General features: G+C 41.3%; 1 protein-coding gene across 1 annotated transcript in view; it reads right to left on the bottom strand.

Moving 5' to 3' along the window:
• Nucleotides 1-335: 335 nt before the first annotated feature.
• The window catches only part of EDNRA (endothelin receptor type A), a 62087-nt gene continuing 45969 nt past the window's right edge, over nt 336-16453 (bottom strand). The window contains exons 4-8 of the mRNA XM_082638225.1: nt 13537-13735; nt 8947-9099; nt 4162-4295; nt 3408-3516; nt 336-899 (exon numbers count right to left, since the gene is read on the bottom strand). Coding sequence (XP_082494351.1) covers nt 759-899; nt 3408-3516; nt 4162-4295; nt 8947-9099; nt 13537-13735 — 736 coding nt within the window. The 3' untranslated portion in view covers nt 336-758. The remainder of the gene's footprint in view (nt 900-3407; nt 3517-4161; nt 4296-8946; nt 9100-13536; nt 13736-16453) is intronic.

Genomic DNA, 16453 nt, shown 5'->3' on the forward strand with positions numbered 1-16453 from the left:
AAAAAAAGAAAATATAGATTCTTAAAAATTGTTTGAATAGCAGCTATTAAACTGCCATATGTGGATATCGGTCTGTGCTTTAAGTTCTTGTAAGCTCTTGCAGCTTGAGAATTTATGTTTTAAAACTAAGCCAGTGACATGAGAAACATTAACTTAATTGCTCACCTGAAGTCCATTTTATGTCTTCTTCTTTTTGGGGGGCAAAATATGCGTAAATAAGCTCAAATCATCATTTGTATAGGCAACTATGCAGTTAAAAAATACTGGCACTGAATGACATTTCAAATAAAGGAGACTTAAACCCATACCGTGTTTGGCCAAAAAAACAAAATTACTTTAAAAAAATAGAAAACCTTGTTATAATTTCTAAACTTTTCATGGTGACCAGTTCTTACGGAACATTCTACAGAACCGCCATGAAAGCTAGCCACGTACTCGAAAACTCTATTTTCATGCAAAGATAGTATATATCCTTCTGGTTTAACTGAACAATCTCCTTTCCCCCACCAACTGCCACCATTTTTTAGGGCTGAATATAACATGCAGAATATGTAAATTAGATAAATCAAAGTAAGATTCGTTGAATTTGTGGGTATAAACCAGTCGACCCTTCAACGTTTTGGAAAACATTTTTCCAGGGGGTGGTACTGAGTCATGGGAGAAGGATGGAAGAAGAGATTTCTGGAGATGCAGTTGTGTTGATTTTTTTTTTTCTCCAATAGGATTTGAAGTATATTGATGAATGTTCCTTAAGATATTTAGTTTATACTGTCCTTATGGCTGCTCCTCTCTGTGTTATGGTTGTTTTGTTCATGGTTCTTCCATTGGATGCTTGTTCCATTCATGGGGACTGAGGTCATCAGACTCTTGGACTGGTAACAGCAGCAGCAGAGGCAAGACTGGGAGAAGGAATAGACTCGAATTAAGACGAGGCCACCAGGGCTTCCCTGGTGGCACAGTGGTTAAGAATCTGCCTGCCAATGCAGGGCACATGGGTTCGAGCCCTGGCCTGGGAAGGTCCCACATGCCGTGGAGCAACTAAGCCTGTGAGCTACAACTACTGAAGCCTACAGCTACTGAAACCCGTGCACCTAGAGCCCGTGCTCCACAACAAGAGAGGTCACTGCAACGAGAAGCCCACGCACTGCAACGAAGAGCAGCTCCTGCTCACCACAACTAGAGAAAGCCCACGCTCAGCAATGAAGACCCAACGCAGCAAAAAAAAAAAAAAAAAAAAAAAATGATGAGGCCACCAACCTGTTCCCTGCAGAACCTGGAGGCCTACCAACAAGGGGTGAATGTCTGTAGACATTTGAGGACAGAGTGTGAGCCTTACTAGTAATGCAGGGTAGGGAGTTTGTAACCTCTAGGGAGAAGTTAAACAGTGTATTCTAGTGCAAAGCGACAGATCCCTTGTTTCTTGTTTGAATTTATTCACCAAGTCAAAGAGTAAGGGAAGGCAGTGTTGGTGGAGGGAGAGTGTTCAATGATTTGGGGTGGGTATGGGTGGAAAGCGCTGGGAGGGTCCTGGCATTTCATTTTTTTAAGTGTTTTTAAAAATTATTATTATTAAAAAAATATTGATTTGGTTGTGCTGTGTCTTAGTTGCGGCACACAGGATCTTTCAGTTGCGGCACACAGGATCTTTCAGTTGCGGCATGTGGGATCTAGTTCCCTGAACAAGGGTTGAACCCAGGCCCCCTGCATTGGGAGTGTGAAGCCTTAGCCACTGGACCACCAGGGAAGTCTCAGGCCTGGCATTTCTTCAGTGTGTACCACCTACTTGGCTCTCTGCATTGGCCACCTCATCTGATGCTCTTAACAGCTTTTGGGGGTAGGTGCTATTTTCCTCATTTTATGAATGAGAATAGGGAGGCTTAGAGAGGGTAATAAGAGGCAGAACTGAACTTAGAACCCAGGACTCTCTCTATTGGGCTCTTACCCCTGGGGATGCTGCCTTTTTATGAAGATCAGTCAAAACTGTGTTCAATGTCTGAGGGTTTGCACCTTCATTTTTTCCCCTTCCCCTCTAGTTAATGTGTAAATGAATTAGAAACTGATATTAACTCCAGATGACATCATGTATTTGTTAGGACCTGCATTTTAGTCAATCTTTCTTAGGGCATTTCATGACTTGTAAACATGACCCACTAGACTTCAAAAGTGTGGCAACAATAACTTCCACACCAGGTTTCATCGATTTCTATGATTTTTTAAAAAAATATTTGTCTGTTTCCTTCTAGATTATAAGTTCCACAAGGGCAGTCGCTTGTGTTTTTCCTCTCTTCTACCCCTAATAATAAGAACTCACACTGAGCACTCTCTGTTCTCTCAAGCACTTAACATATATTAACCCACTGCATTCCACCTTATGAGATAGATACAGTGAGCATCTGATTTTACAGATGAGCAAACTGAGGAAGCAGGAGGGGTACCACTGGGAACTGATAAGACAGTTAGCTAGGGCAGAGCTGTGATCTAAATCAAGATTGTTGGCCTCCAGATCCTGCACCCTTGAACTCTATGCTACCCTTTCTAATACGTACCATAAACTGAAGTTAAACATCCTGGCCAAAGAAAACAGAATCCAGTTAGGATTAACTTTAGGCTAAAATCATTCTAGGAACTGGAAAAATGACACCTCTGTAAGAAGTGCTTGGAGCTTCGGGAGGACGTGGGTTGGCTTAGTTACAGGGAACTTTGAAGAACGGAAGGAAACTGATTTCGAATTAAATTACATTAGTTCAGATTTCCAGAGCCATAAACATTTACTTTCCTTGAAAAGGCTATTATTAAGTGTACTATTAAATAGCATTTAGCAAGAGATTTCTTAACAATGAGTTTATGTTTTGTTGAGATCATGAATAAGTTTTATCTATTCTGTTGGCCTAGAGCTCAAGTTGGAGCATTTCTTTTTTTTTTTTTTTTTTTTTTTTTTGCGGTACGCGGGCTTCTCACTGTTGTGGCCTCTCCCGTTGCAGAGCACAGGCTCCTGACACGCAGGCTCAGCGGCCATGGCTCATGGGCCCAGCCGCTCCGCGGCATGTGGGATTTTCCCGGACCGGGGCATGAACCCATGTCCCCTGCATCGGCAGGCGGACTCTCGACCACTGCGCCACCGGGAAGCCCTGGAGTATTTCTTTTTAAAGCAGGACACTAAATTGGCATGTTATTAAGTTAGCTCTTTTTGCTTTAACCTCTGAATATGTTGTTGTCTGAATAGATATTGCTTTTCTGTTATGCTGACAATTTGACCCCCTTTCTGGGTAACAAAATGTGATTTTTCACTTCTCTACTGAAAAGTACAGCTAATGAAAGTGATATTTACAACTGGAATGAACCATGCCTGTTGGTTACTTAATATACTCATTTGGTTGTTCTTAAAAAATGCTTGCAAAATGTCTTACCTGGAAACAATTTTTAAATTTCTTGCTCACAAAATATAGAGCTATTGGGTTTATACATGAATTCATGGTTGCCAAGTTAATACCGATGTAATCCATGAGCAGCAAGAAACTAGAGCAAAAGAAAATAGAGGAGATAGATTAGAACATGTTTTCAAATCTGCTAACTAGCATTTATCTCTAGAATAAGCATTTTTCTTGCCCAGAAGCCATTTCTTATAGGTGCAGTCAGAATTTTTCTTTTTAAGTCCTTTTTTTTTTTTTTTTTTTGCGGTACGCGGGCCTCCCACCACTGTGACCTCTCCCGCCGCGGAGCACAGGCCCCGGACGGGCAGGCCCAGCGACCATGGCTCACGGGCCTAGCTGCTCCGCGGCATATGGGACCCTCCCGGACTGGGGCACGAACCTGCGTCCCCTGCATCGTCAGGTGGACCCCCAACCACTGTGCCACCAGGGAAGCCCTTAAGTCCTTGTTTAAATGGTAATTTCAGTTCTGCAGAACATTTACACATATACCCAGCACTTGGTTAACCCAAACTATTATGCACAGCCCCAGGAGGGGAGCAGCAAAATTACTGATATGGCTTGTGCACATTTTTGAGATCAGTTATGGGCTATGTCAGCTAAAGAAAAACAATCAACTTTGCAGTTTTAATTTTCAGGGCTATTGAGAATGTAGAGTAGGTGGTTTTGTAAAAGTCTTATAAGTATGAAATCAGAGAAACTCCAATTTCCTCCTAAGTACAGAGGATCATACCTAAGTAATTCACATCGGTTCGTGTCCATTTCATCATACACGGTTTTCTTCAAAATACGGCTTAAATGAAGAGGGAACCAGCACAGAGCGAAAATTACGACCAAACAGAAAACTGTTTTTGCCACTTCTCGACGCTAAAGGAAAGTGAGAAAAAAAAAAAAAGACAATAAGTTTAGTGTTTTTCTACTAGAGGAAAGAGCTACACAAAAGGAAGTAGTAAATTGGGGAAGAGTAACTCGAAGAAATGTCAGAGCAGCCTGCCCCTCACCATGCCTCCAGCTCTTCAAGATTTGGAGTCCAGGGAATTCCCTGGAGATCCAGTGTTTAGGACTCTGTGCTTCCACTGCAGGGGACACAGGTTCTATCCCTGGCCGGGGAACTAAGATCCTTCACGCAGCACAGTGTGGCCAGAAAAAAAAAAAAAAAAAAGAAAGAAAAGAAAAAGAAAACATTTGGAGTCCAATTTCCAAGCAAAGAGTTGCTAGTGATTCTTTTGGGGCAGCTGCCAGGAAGGATGTTGGTCTCAGGCTGGTCATCAGGGCCAAGACAGAGGTTCGATGGTGGGCAGAGGTGGAGACTGGCTGGGGTTGAGCCAACACTGTGGCTGGGTCTGTGTGTGTGTGTATGTTGAATATGTGGGGTGAGGGTTAGTTAAAAGTCTCAATAGCAGTTAATTCACCAGCATTAATGACAGCATGGCAGTCAAGGTGACTGACCCTAGCATGATAAAAAATGGACAAATCTAGGGAATTCCCCGGTGGTTCAGTGGTTAGGATTGTGTGCTTTCACTGCCAAAGGCTGGGTTCAATCCCTGGTTGGGGAACTAAGATCCCGCAAGCCGTGCATCATGGGGGGGAAAAAAAGGACAAGTCTAAAAAGATATTTGGAAAACAAAACAGGAGTAGGAAACAGAAAAGAAAAAGGAAGAGCAATGTGTTTTTTCCATTTCTTGATCTTAGAGAAACCTGGCATTGGGATTTTTTTGCTTTTAAAATTCTTTCATTAATGACATGGACATGTAGTTTCCAAGGATATATTGTTTACAAATAGAGGGATGAGGGTAAAGGATTATCAGCAATGACGATTAGAAAAACTGGGACATGTTGACCCTGGCTTGACTCCAATGGCAGGTTTACATGCTTTGGAGTCTGCATAGGATCAGCAAAACCATAGGTTAAGAATTATCTGCAACCAGTCATTTGTGTGCATTGTACTTGAGTATTACAGGGCATGCGTTTGGAAGCCCAACTGGGAATGTAAAATGCAACTTGTCTGTAACTGGAATCACTTAATGTCAAAATAAAACTGATTGAAAACAGGGTTTGGAAGGGTAATGCTGGTTCAACCTGAAGCATATAGTGTTAAGTATGGGAAGCCTACAATAAACCCACATGATTAATAGAGCCATTTAAAAAGATTTCAGGGCAGTTGTCACAAATTGTGGCTCTAGTCCCAAGAACTGGGAGTTCTTTAATCTTGCAGAGTTAGCTGGCTAGTTAGCTGGGCTATGACTTCAGAGAATGTATAAACTGAACGATGATTGAGAGAAATAAAGGATTCCTTTATTTATTAATCTACAGGAATGGGGGATCATTTTAAAGGGCCAATTTTGTATACACAGAAAGACAGTGTGCCCAGAAAAATAGAAAAGGAGGGTATTGGGGAGAGGTTACATCCCCTGTGCACATCCTCAAAGAGGATAATTTTTTTTTTTTTTTTTTTGGTGGTATGCGGGCCTTTCACTGTTGTGGCCTCTCCCGTTGCGGAGCACAGGTTCCGGATGCACAGGCTCAGCGGCCATGGCTCACGGGCCCAGCCGCTCCGCGGCACATGGGATTCTCCCGGACCGGGGCACGAACCCGTGTCCCCTGCATCGGCAGGCGGACTCTCAACCACTGCGCCACCAGGGAAGCCCAAGAGGATAACTTTTTAAAAGGTAATATTAGTATGTTGCCATGATAGTCTGATATTTGGTTAATCAATATCCATTCTTCTGTTTTCCTTACTATCAGTCAGATCCTTGATTTTGTCATGGCAGCACGGGAGCCTGGCCTCCTCATCTGCATAGTTCTTACCAATTACATTAAGTAGAAATCGTTGTGTGGAGTTTCTGGAAAAGCTACTTAAAAGTGGGGGATAGGACTTCCCTGGTGGTCCAGTGGTTAAGATTCTGCTCTTCCAGTGCATGGGGCACGGGTTCAATCCCTGGTCAGGGAGCTAAGATCCCACATGCTGTGGGGTGTGGCCAAAAAAAAACGTGGGGTATACTCCTTTGGTGCACACACATTAATGTGATCTGTGTTCTTCCCTTTCTTGCTGCCTGGATAGAAGACATAATGGTAGAGCTATAGCGGCTGTCTTCCAATAAAAATGGAAAGGTCAGTACACCAGCAGAACCCTGGCTTCTGAGTCCCTTGACCACTGAGCCAATGACATCTGAACTTCTTGCCATGGGAGAAAAATAACCCCCTACTTGGTCTACTCCCTGTTATTTTGGGTTTTCTGCTACCAGCATCCAAACACAATCCCTAACTGATAAAGGTATTGTTGGGGGCTTCCCTGGTGGCGCAGTGGTTGAGAGTCCACCTGCTGATGCAGGGGACATGGGTTCGTGCCCCGGTCTGGGAAGATCCCACATGCCGCGGAGCGGCTGGGCCCGTGAGCCATGGCCACTGAGCCTGCGCATACGGAGCCTGTGCTCCACAACGGGAGAGGCCACAACAGTGAGAGGCCCGCGTACCACAAAAAAAAAAAAAAAAAAAAAAAAAAAGGTATTGTTGGTATAATGAAGAGAACTTTGAGAAAAACACACAAGAAGCAAGACCAAAAGCCATATTGGATATTGGACAGGGTGGCAGGGTCTTTCACTCTGAGCTAGCTCTCCTGCCATCCCACTTGAAGGCCTTCCAGCCAGGCTTGCTCTCCTGCTGTTAGAACCTGCTCTAGCTTTGAGTAAGACATGAGGGAATGTCTACTGCATGGGGGCCAAGTCTTGGGTTCTAATCTCCATTTGGTTGAGTCAATCTCTTAAACACCTGTATAATAAGGGTAATGCCTGTCCAGCTTATCTCACAGGGTGTTTGGAGGAATCAAATACGAAAAGGACATGGAAATGCTCTTTAAAAACTTTAAAAAATGCTATGAAACTGTGAAACAGCAGCATCTTATTACCGCTCCCAATCCCTATTCGATTATTTTCAGAGCAGTCACCACTCATCGCTTAAGTAGGCTCAATCATGGTGCTAGTGCAAAATCAACATTGTAAAACAGGTTTTCACAAATCTGTTCTAATCAGTTATCTTCATTGCAGGAATGAGCCATAATAATTGCTTAATATGTTTCACATCTGGAGTACTTGAAACATTCATGCCTGGATGATGTCATACTAAAGTGTCTCAAGATAATCTTCCTGTTAAATTATAATAAGAGATAATAGCTACCATTTGTATAACATGTTAGATTTTATAAAGTATGTGTATGCACATTAATTCCTTAGATTCTCATAATAACACTGGTTCATATATTATTATGTCCAATTTACAGATAGGGAGCTGACGCTCAAAAATAATCAGCCCTCTAGCTGAAAAGTGTTGCCGATGAAGAATGATGCTTGTTGTATGGTCATCATACAGGGCAGATTTCCAGGCTCCATCAACAACTCACGTTAACTTTTGGTGTGGTTCGTCATCCTTATACACTTGTCTCTTGAAACTGAAAACTTACCCACAGTCCTAGTTTTACTCTTTGAATTAATATATATCAACATTTTCTGACTAAACTATGAGTTGGGTTCTATTAGACGCCACACATGCATTAGGTCATCCCTTTGATGTATTATTATATACATTTCATTAAAAATTTTTAAGACTCAAAATTAAGTTGGTATTTGTACAGAAAAGTGTGGTATTATTATATACATTTTCTGAAGAACTAGAAGTTCAGAGAGATTAAGCAATTTGCCCAATGTCACAGAGCCAGCAAATATAAGCGTCACAGTGTTATCTGTTCCGTTTCTTGCCTGGGAAGGACCAATAGCATCCTAATGACACGTTCAGATTTCTTCTAGAACTTTGGGCCCTCCAAAACGTGGCTTCTTATGTACCCAATCCCATTTCCTATCATGAGTCTTACCTTAGATGTTGCTCTAATGAGGTCCATCTTTTTTTCCAGTTCCCCAAATGCATGGTGCCCATGCTGTGTTCTACTAGACCCCTGTCCACCCACCTGAAATGCCCCCTGTCCTCTTCTTCTTCCCCATGGAACCCACTTATCCTCCATGAACCGTTCAATCTCCCTCATACAATTTCTCCATGACTTTATCTCATATCCTCCTTGGCTTTCTATAGCAAAGGCTACTTGTTACCACAACTTGTGATTCTATTTTCCAATTATTTCATGTTTGTGTTTTATTTCCACAACAAGACTGCAAAGCCTGCCTATGGAGAAAGTCATATACTTCTTTTTTTTTGTCCTGGCACAGTTCCAACCCCAGTTCAACGTACTGCTAATCACAAACACGCATGTTTGTTACACTCTAGGCAAAAGAAATGAATAGCTTCTCTCTGTTTGGGCCCTGCCCGCAGGGCCACCTGTTTCACAGGTCGGATCCCTACTTCACAGAAGAAATGCCGAATACTCTAAAGAAAACAAGACATACAGACAAACAAGACAGTCTTTTTATTTTTAGGAAACCAGGCTAAATCTGCAAAATACCGTATTCATAGGCCTTCTGTTGTCGAGGACAAAACGGTCTTGGCCACATCTTCCTGATCGTATTAGATTTACCTGTTTCAGGTGTTCACTGAGGGCAATTCTCAGGCTGCCGTTCCTTCTGTTTAACATCTCACAAGTCATCAGGGTGTAAAAGATCGCGGTGCACACCAGGGGCATGCAGAAGTAGAACCCAAACAGCCACCAGTCCTTAACATCTTGGTAGAACTGGACCGAGAAGAGAAGGGAGAGAGGACAAGGAGCATTATAATGAAAATTAGCTGTACAGCGCCTCTGGTGGCTTCAACGTTTGCGTGCTTGCAGATATGTTTGTCTATTCATGCTCTCTGGCTGTGGTAATGGGCTTGGAGGTGGTAGTCAAAACAACTAAATTGGAAACTCCAGACATTATCTTGGCTTTATAATAGCACACAGAGAAATTGCATTAAAAATTATCCTGACAAACAGCGCTATTCACCATAGCCAAGACACAGAAGCAACCTAAATGTCCATTGACAGATGAATATACAATGGAATATTGCTCAGCAATAAAAAGAATGAAATAATGCTATTTGCAGCAACAAGGATGGACCTAGAGATTATCATACTAAGTAAAGTAAGTCAGAAGGAGAAAGACAAATATCATATGATATCACTTATATGTGGAATCTAAAATATGATACAAATGAACTTATCTATGAAACAGAAACAGATTCACAGACATAGAGAACAGACTTGTGGTTATCAAGGAGGGGGAGGGAGGGATGGATTAGGAGTTTGGGATTAGCAGATGCAAACTATTATATATAGAATGGATAAGCAATAAGGTCCTACTGTATAGCCCAGGGAACAATATTCAATATCCTGTGATCAAACATAATGGAAAAGAATATGAAAAAGAATGTATATATATGGATAACTGAATCACTTTGCTGTACAGCAGAAATTAACACATTGTAAACCGACTATACTTCAATAAAATAAATGTAAAAAATTATCCCAACAAAGATATTTTGAATAAACTGAAGTTGGTTTTAATTACACAGGGCAAGAGCCCTAATCAATAAAAAGAGTTCCCTTCCAAAGCTCATAAAACATGATTTTGAGACATACAGACTCTTATCTTTGTTGGTGATTCTCAACATTTTGCTAGTGCCTGGTTTACTTCTGACTATTGTGGTTAGAGTGTACTTAATGTGTCTGTCTAGTTTGGAAACAGTGAGGGTTATGAATGGCTTATCTGTGGAGTTTCGGTTACTGGGAATTAACCCTTTGTCTGGTATGTCTGCTATGTGACCTCGCAGCCAGCCAGTTTGAGCCATCAATAACTGTGCCCTTTCTCCCTCTCTTTTAATACTTACCACCTGGAAACTATTGAGGCAGTGTAGCTTATCTGAAGGCATACTGAGCATTATCTCCCTGAGGACAGGATTTGTAAATACCAGGATTACTCAGTTTTATGTGTTCTTGAAAGAGAAAATATAATACCCCAAAAAAATGGAAATTAGAAAATTACATCTAAATTCTTCATCCCATTAAATTAATCACCAGCTTGGGAAGAAATGCTGTTCCTTTTCTTACGCTGTTTCTCCAGATTGTTTATTTACTAAGGATAATGCAGCCTCCTGTAATATCTCAGTTCCCACAGTAAAAAATAATCACACTGCTCTGTGAAAAAGTGGAGAGCTTCTGAATATAGAAAGAGGCCCAGTGGGCTGCACTTATAACATGTCTATTAAAATGTTCTTTAAATGGTTCCTGAGGAAAAAAAGTTCTGGGCAGGGGCTCTTAAATATTTTTATGCCATAGATCGCCTTCTGGTGTAGACTATAATTCTTTCTGAGAATAATACTTTTATGTGCATGAAATAAAATATGTAAGATTACAATGGAAACCAATTACATCAAAACACAGATATCAAAATATGAAAAAGAAAGTTCTGATGTAGTAATATATGTGTTTATTAACAAATTAAATCACAGATCTAATGGTGGTTCTATCAGAATGTAGAAGCAATGATGAATGTAAATGATATTTCGAGATTATACAACTGTTATGTGGTATGAAATGCCTGTTATTTCTATTAGTGAAAAAATCGTGGTACTGCTAAATACTACTGTGGTTTGTTGCCTACTTTCATATTAGAAGGAAATGATAAATTTCAGTTAGAAGTTAGTGAAAATAAACATGTAATTTCCTTTCCATTCAAGTTTACAAACCTCTGAATTCTAGCCTCAGGTTAAGTGCAGACTCCCAAAGGAGTTGGTTTATTCAAATCTGTTTATACAAATATTTTCCTATTCACATCACACTGTAGAAAGATTTTAGTCCTGAACTTAAAAAAACAAACACAAAATCAGAAGGACTCTCTCTTCATTTAAGTGCAACACAAACAAACACTCCTTGGAGGACCCCCTTCCTTTGTACCCACTTCTTCTGGGTGCATGGCTGGCTGGGTGTGACTGCCTAGAAGCAGCTGCAGAGGGCCTGGAAGCTGACCCTACCTGGAGGGGACTGGACGGAGTTCCCTGCCCCTTCCGTGGTAGAGGCCTGTAGAGAATGGGGTCACACATTTCTTTTGAAATGATGTCACCAGCAAGGGTATGGAGGGACCTCCCTCCAGTCTAGGTTAGAGCAAAGTTGAGGAGGAAAGAGTGGAAAAAGAGGGGGAATCACATTAGAAAAAGAGAACAGGAGGGGAAAGAGAGTCCTAAAACTGTAGACTTGGACTGAAATCTTCAAAATCATCAGTTCAAACTCATACCCTATACTGCAACCCTCCGGGCGCCCGCCAGCCACAACGCCCCCGCCAGCCTGAAGGGCAACTACTCTTAGCTTCATCTCTAGAAAGGATATGCGTCCTTGTGAAGAAACCCATTTCATTTTGTCCAGCTGGAATGGTCACTAAGTTCCTCTTTTTTTTTTTTTGTTTTGGCCACACTGCGCGGCTTGCGGGATCTTAGTTCCTTGACCGGGGATTGAACCCATGACTTCCATGAGTCCTAATCACTGGACCACCAGGAAATTCCCAGTGAGTTCCTTCTTATGTTGAGCCTCTTCTCTCTAATGTTTTAGTCAGGGGTTTTCTAGATTGCTCATTCACACTGCCCAAATTCTGATAGCCTCCTACTACTTTGCTTTTCACTGTGGAGGTTGACTTCATAAAAAAGTCAGTAGATCAGCAGAAGACTTTAATTTTAAGGCTGCTAGTTTGGCTGTGTTCATGAGCACTTTTAATTTTGAAACAAGAATTTCCAACTGTAAAACCACTAATTCTGTGAATTTTCCATGGAAAGAAAACATACCTTAAGATGTCTGTAAATGATTAAATGTGGAATCTGAACTGCATGAAACTTACATCAAAGTACTAAATTATGCTGATTTAAGAGAAATAGTTATTCTTGGTTTTCCTCCTCGTTCTACATGTGACTAGTTTTGCAGAGGAAATATGCATTTTAATGCATTTTAAATGTGTTTCCTAATACTCTCAGTTATGTAATTAAGCTTTTCAGAAACATTAATGTGGTCAGGTGTATTAAGCAACAATTGAATTTGTTACACTAAAATGCTTTTTAAAAAAGTTCTGGGGCTTCCCTGGTGGCGCAGTGGTTGAGAGTCCGCCTGCCGATGCAGGGGACGCAGGTTTGTGCCCCGGTCCGGGAAGATCCCACGTGCCGCGGAGCGGCTGGGCCCGTGAGCCACGGCCGCTGAGCCTGCGCGTCCGGAGCCTGTGCTCCACAACGGGCGAGGCCACAACAGTGAGAGGCCCGCGTAACGGGAAAAAAAAAAAAGTTCTGCAAATTTACATTATTTGGGGCTTCCCTGGTGGCACAGTGGTTAAGAATCCTCCTGCCAGTGCAGGGGACACGGGTTCGAGCCCTGGTGCAGGAAGATCCCACATGCCGCGGAGCAACTAAGCCTGTGAGCCACAACCACCGAGCCCGCGTGCCACAACTACTGAAGCCCCCACACCTAGAGCCCATGCTCCGCAGCAAGAGAAGCCACTGCAATGAGAAGCCCGCGCACCACAACGAAGAGTAGCCCCTGCTCTCCGCACCTAGACAAAGCCCGTGTGCAGCAATGAAGACCCAATGCAGCCATAAATAAATAACTAAATAAATATTTTTTAAAAAGAGAAAAGAATCCAAATAAAATAAAATTTAAATTTAAACAATTATAGTATTTATATATGAGACAGAACCTGTACTAACATAAGCACACAGGAGAATGACTTCCTACCTTGAATTAGTAAATCTGTCTTTAAAAACTGTGTGAGCAATGTGCATTTCCCCAAGTAACATCAAATAAGCATCAGTGTGTCTGTCAGATGGGTGTTGCGCTGTGCTCCTTATTATCAAACCAAAGAGCACTACACGCATACACATCAATCTCTCTTAGTAAACCTGTTTCAGAATTCTGAGTTGTTTGCTGCAGAGCAGTAGTTTTGTCTACAGTTGTGCTATAATACAAGAGTGAAAACACAATAGTTGTTTTATTCAAGAAGCTAAGCCCTGGTTTACATCTGCTTCTCATGCAATTAAAGAATATTTGACTGAACTAACAGAGTAAACCACACTCGGCAGTGTAGAGATATCAGTAAATCTTGGTGATGGTAAATGAAGACCTCCTCCCCTCCCCAATTAATTTCCTTTAAACTTTTCATACCTCCATGAATTTTGACGTGGCATTGAGCATACAGGTTTTGTGCTGTTCACCCTTGTATTCAAAGGGCACCATGACAAAGCCGATGGCTTCGGGGATGGCCAGGATAAAAGAAAGGATCCAGATGGAGACAATCTCAATGGCTGTGACCAAGGGAATCCCAATTCCCTGAACACGACTCCAGGAGGCAACTGCTCTGTACCTAAAAAAAAAGGGGGTGATGGCACCAAGTGGTTAGGAAATTTTAAGTTTATTTCAATTAAATGAAAATTATAAATGCTGGAAAGATCCTTCCTTTGGCCAGTGATCAACCATTAGCTTTTTAGGAATTTTCTGTGAGTCCTGGTGTGAAAAACAAGTGGGGCTATTAAAAGTTCTACTCATTTGGAGTTCAACTGGCTGGCAGGCCTGAGTCTGAGATCTTCACTTGGGGCCTATCGAAATCTCATGAGAATTTAGGATGTGGCAGCAGAGGTGGGTGTGCTATGTTTATTAAGCTGGGGGGAAAATTGGATGATGGAAGGGGTAGTGAAAGCTGCTGGTACTTGTTATGGTAATGTCTTATTTCTGTTTCTATATTAAAAAAACTTGAAATATTATCTATGAAGTGGATCTAGATATCCTTAAGTGAATAGTGACCATAGATATTCCATTGTTTTCTCCCTTCCTCTACCCTCAAAATATGATCACAGTGGGCTTGTACCAGGTGGCTGTTTTTTAGTAAATAAATATTTCTAATAATTATATTTGAAAGTCTCAAAGAATAACTATATCTCTCCCATATGGCCCTGTGCTAGACTATATAAAACGGAGCTAAAGATAGCTTGGTTCCTAAACTTTAGGGTTTACAGTTTAATAGGAAAGAATGGTTCATACAGAAGCATAGGATATAAATATAACTGAACAATCATGCCAATCAAAGCACTAACTGGGGGACTTCCCTGGTGGTGCAGTGGTTAAGAATATGCCTGCCAATCCAGGGGACATGGGTTCGAGCCCTGGTCCGGGAGGATCCCACATGCCACAGAATGACTGAGCCCATGTGCCACAACTACTGAAGCCCATGCACCTAGAGCCCATGCTCTGCGACAGGAGAAGCCACCGCAATGAGAAGCCCGCGCACCACAAAGAACAGTAGCCCCCGCTCACCCCAACTAGAGAAAGCCCGCATGTAGCAACGAAGACCCTACGCAGCCAAAAATAAAAAAATACGTTAAAAAAAAAGCATTAACTGGCATTAAGAAATTGTGTTTGCCTTATATTTTACCTTACTATTTTATGATAATAATCACATTTAAATGTTAAGTCTAAAGAAAGTTTGGTTTCAGAAACTATGCTCTTTGACCTGAGATGATGGTCTGGTGCTAACTGCTTTCAGACTTACTATTAAGAAGGGACCTGTGGTACAGTATTTTTGTGACTTCATTCTTGAAATTTTTGTTGTTGTTGTAATGGAAAGGAAACATTTTCTTTTAATAGCTTTCATTAGATACTGCCAGAAGAAGGCTGTAAAACAGACCAAGGCATTGAGACAGGTGCACATGGGTTTGCAGGCCAGGCAGCTTAATGGGAAAGATTAGTCAGCAACGCCAAGACAAGATACAAGCTACCCATAGCCACCAAAATGAGCCCCTATCATTTATAGTTAGTGTTCTGTCTCAGTACAACTAAAAGTTACACCTGTGAAAACACAACTCCTAGGAATTATGCCACCTTGTTCTTCACTGTAGATTAGAACCTATAGTTTTGGTATGCACGATGATACCACGTGGCATATATACAGCACATTTTGCTGGAGAAATGGTTTGTGAAACATTTTTAGGATGAATAAGATTGGTGTACAATAGGAATCTCTGAAAAAGTCCAGATTAGTTCAGAATGGAATAAAATACAGCTATACAAACAGACCAAGAAAATCCTTTCACGATGTAGCCAACATTGCATTTTAAAATTTATGGTTATTACCAGTGGGATGAAGACTGCTATATATTCTGCTTTCTATTTCTGTTTACTTTTCTTTGCTGCCTTATTAGACTGGCAGCCTGATGTCCAGTAAAAGCTAAAAGGAACGGAGACAGAATGTCTATATCCCAAGGCTGTCAATGAGTTATATCTGTTTCTTCTCCCCTCCTCTTATCAGGAAAGGTGATGTAAATAAAACACTTTCTCTCTTAAGAGAGAAAGCCAGATTTCTTAGGCAGGATTGGAGATAGAAGGTGGTTTAGTAAGAAAGTGTGATCTACATGTTCTAATGATGAATATATTCACAGACCAGCTTCATTTTATAATGTGCCCATGAGTTCCCAGAATATGACATATCTATAATCCAATGTGAATTCAACATTTAAAAATAAATAGAAGTAATTTTTAGTGACTAGTTGAGCAAATGATTCATAATCAGTCTGCTCCTTCATTAACCCACATGACTGAGAATTAGAATATTTCCCATTTGTAATCACACTGATCTTGATAACATCTCCAGGAGATGAGAAAACAACCATAAGAGCGATTAGAAACACTCACTTGTGATGATGGAGGTGCAGAAAGGTGTGGAAAATAAGAAATACTGGATGTTCCCAAAATGATTTCTATTTGGGTGATAATGACACAACAGATAATATACAATATGTTTGCCTTACTAGGTGTGGTTATGAACAGCCTGCCACCAAAAACTGTTCCGGAAATAATCCCTCCTCTTTGAAATGCTTTCTTCACTTGGCTTTGACCACATTCTGCTAGTTTTCCTCCTGCTGATGGGATTGGCCACTCCATCTCATCTCCTTGGCTGGATCATGCCCATGCCTCAAATTCTTAGTGTTGGATTTCTCCTTAGTCCTCACACCTCTTTTCTTTTCTATCTACACCCTCTCTCTTTGTGATCTCATCTAGTCTCATGGCTTTAGTATCATTTAAACTCTCT

Source organism: Mesoplodon mirus (genome assembly GCF_964341445.2).
Source record: "Mesoplodon mirus genome assembly, chromosome: 2".
In the NCBI taxonomy this organism is placed as follows: domain Eukaryota; kingdom Metazoa; phylum Chordata; class Mammalia; order Artiodactyla; family Ziphiidae; genus Mesoplodon; species Mesoplodon mirus.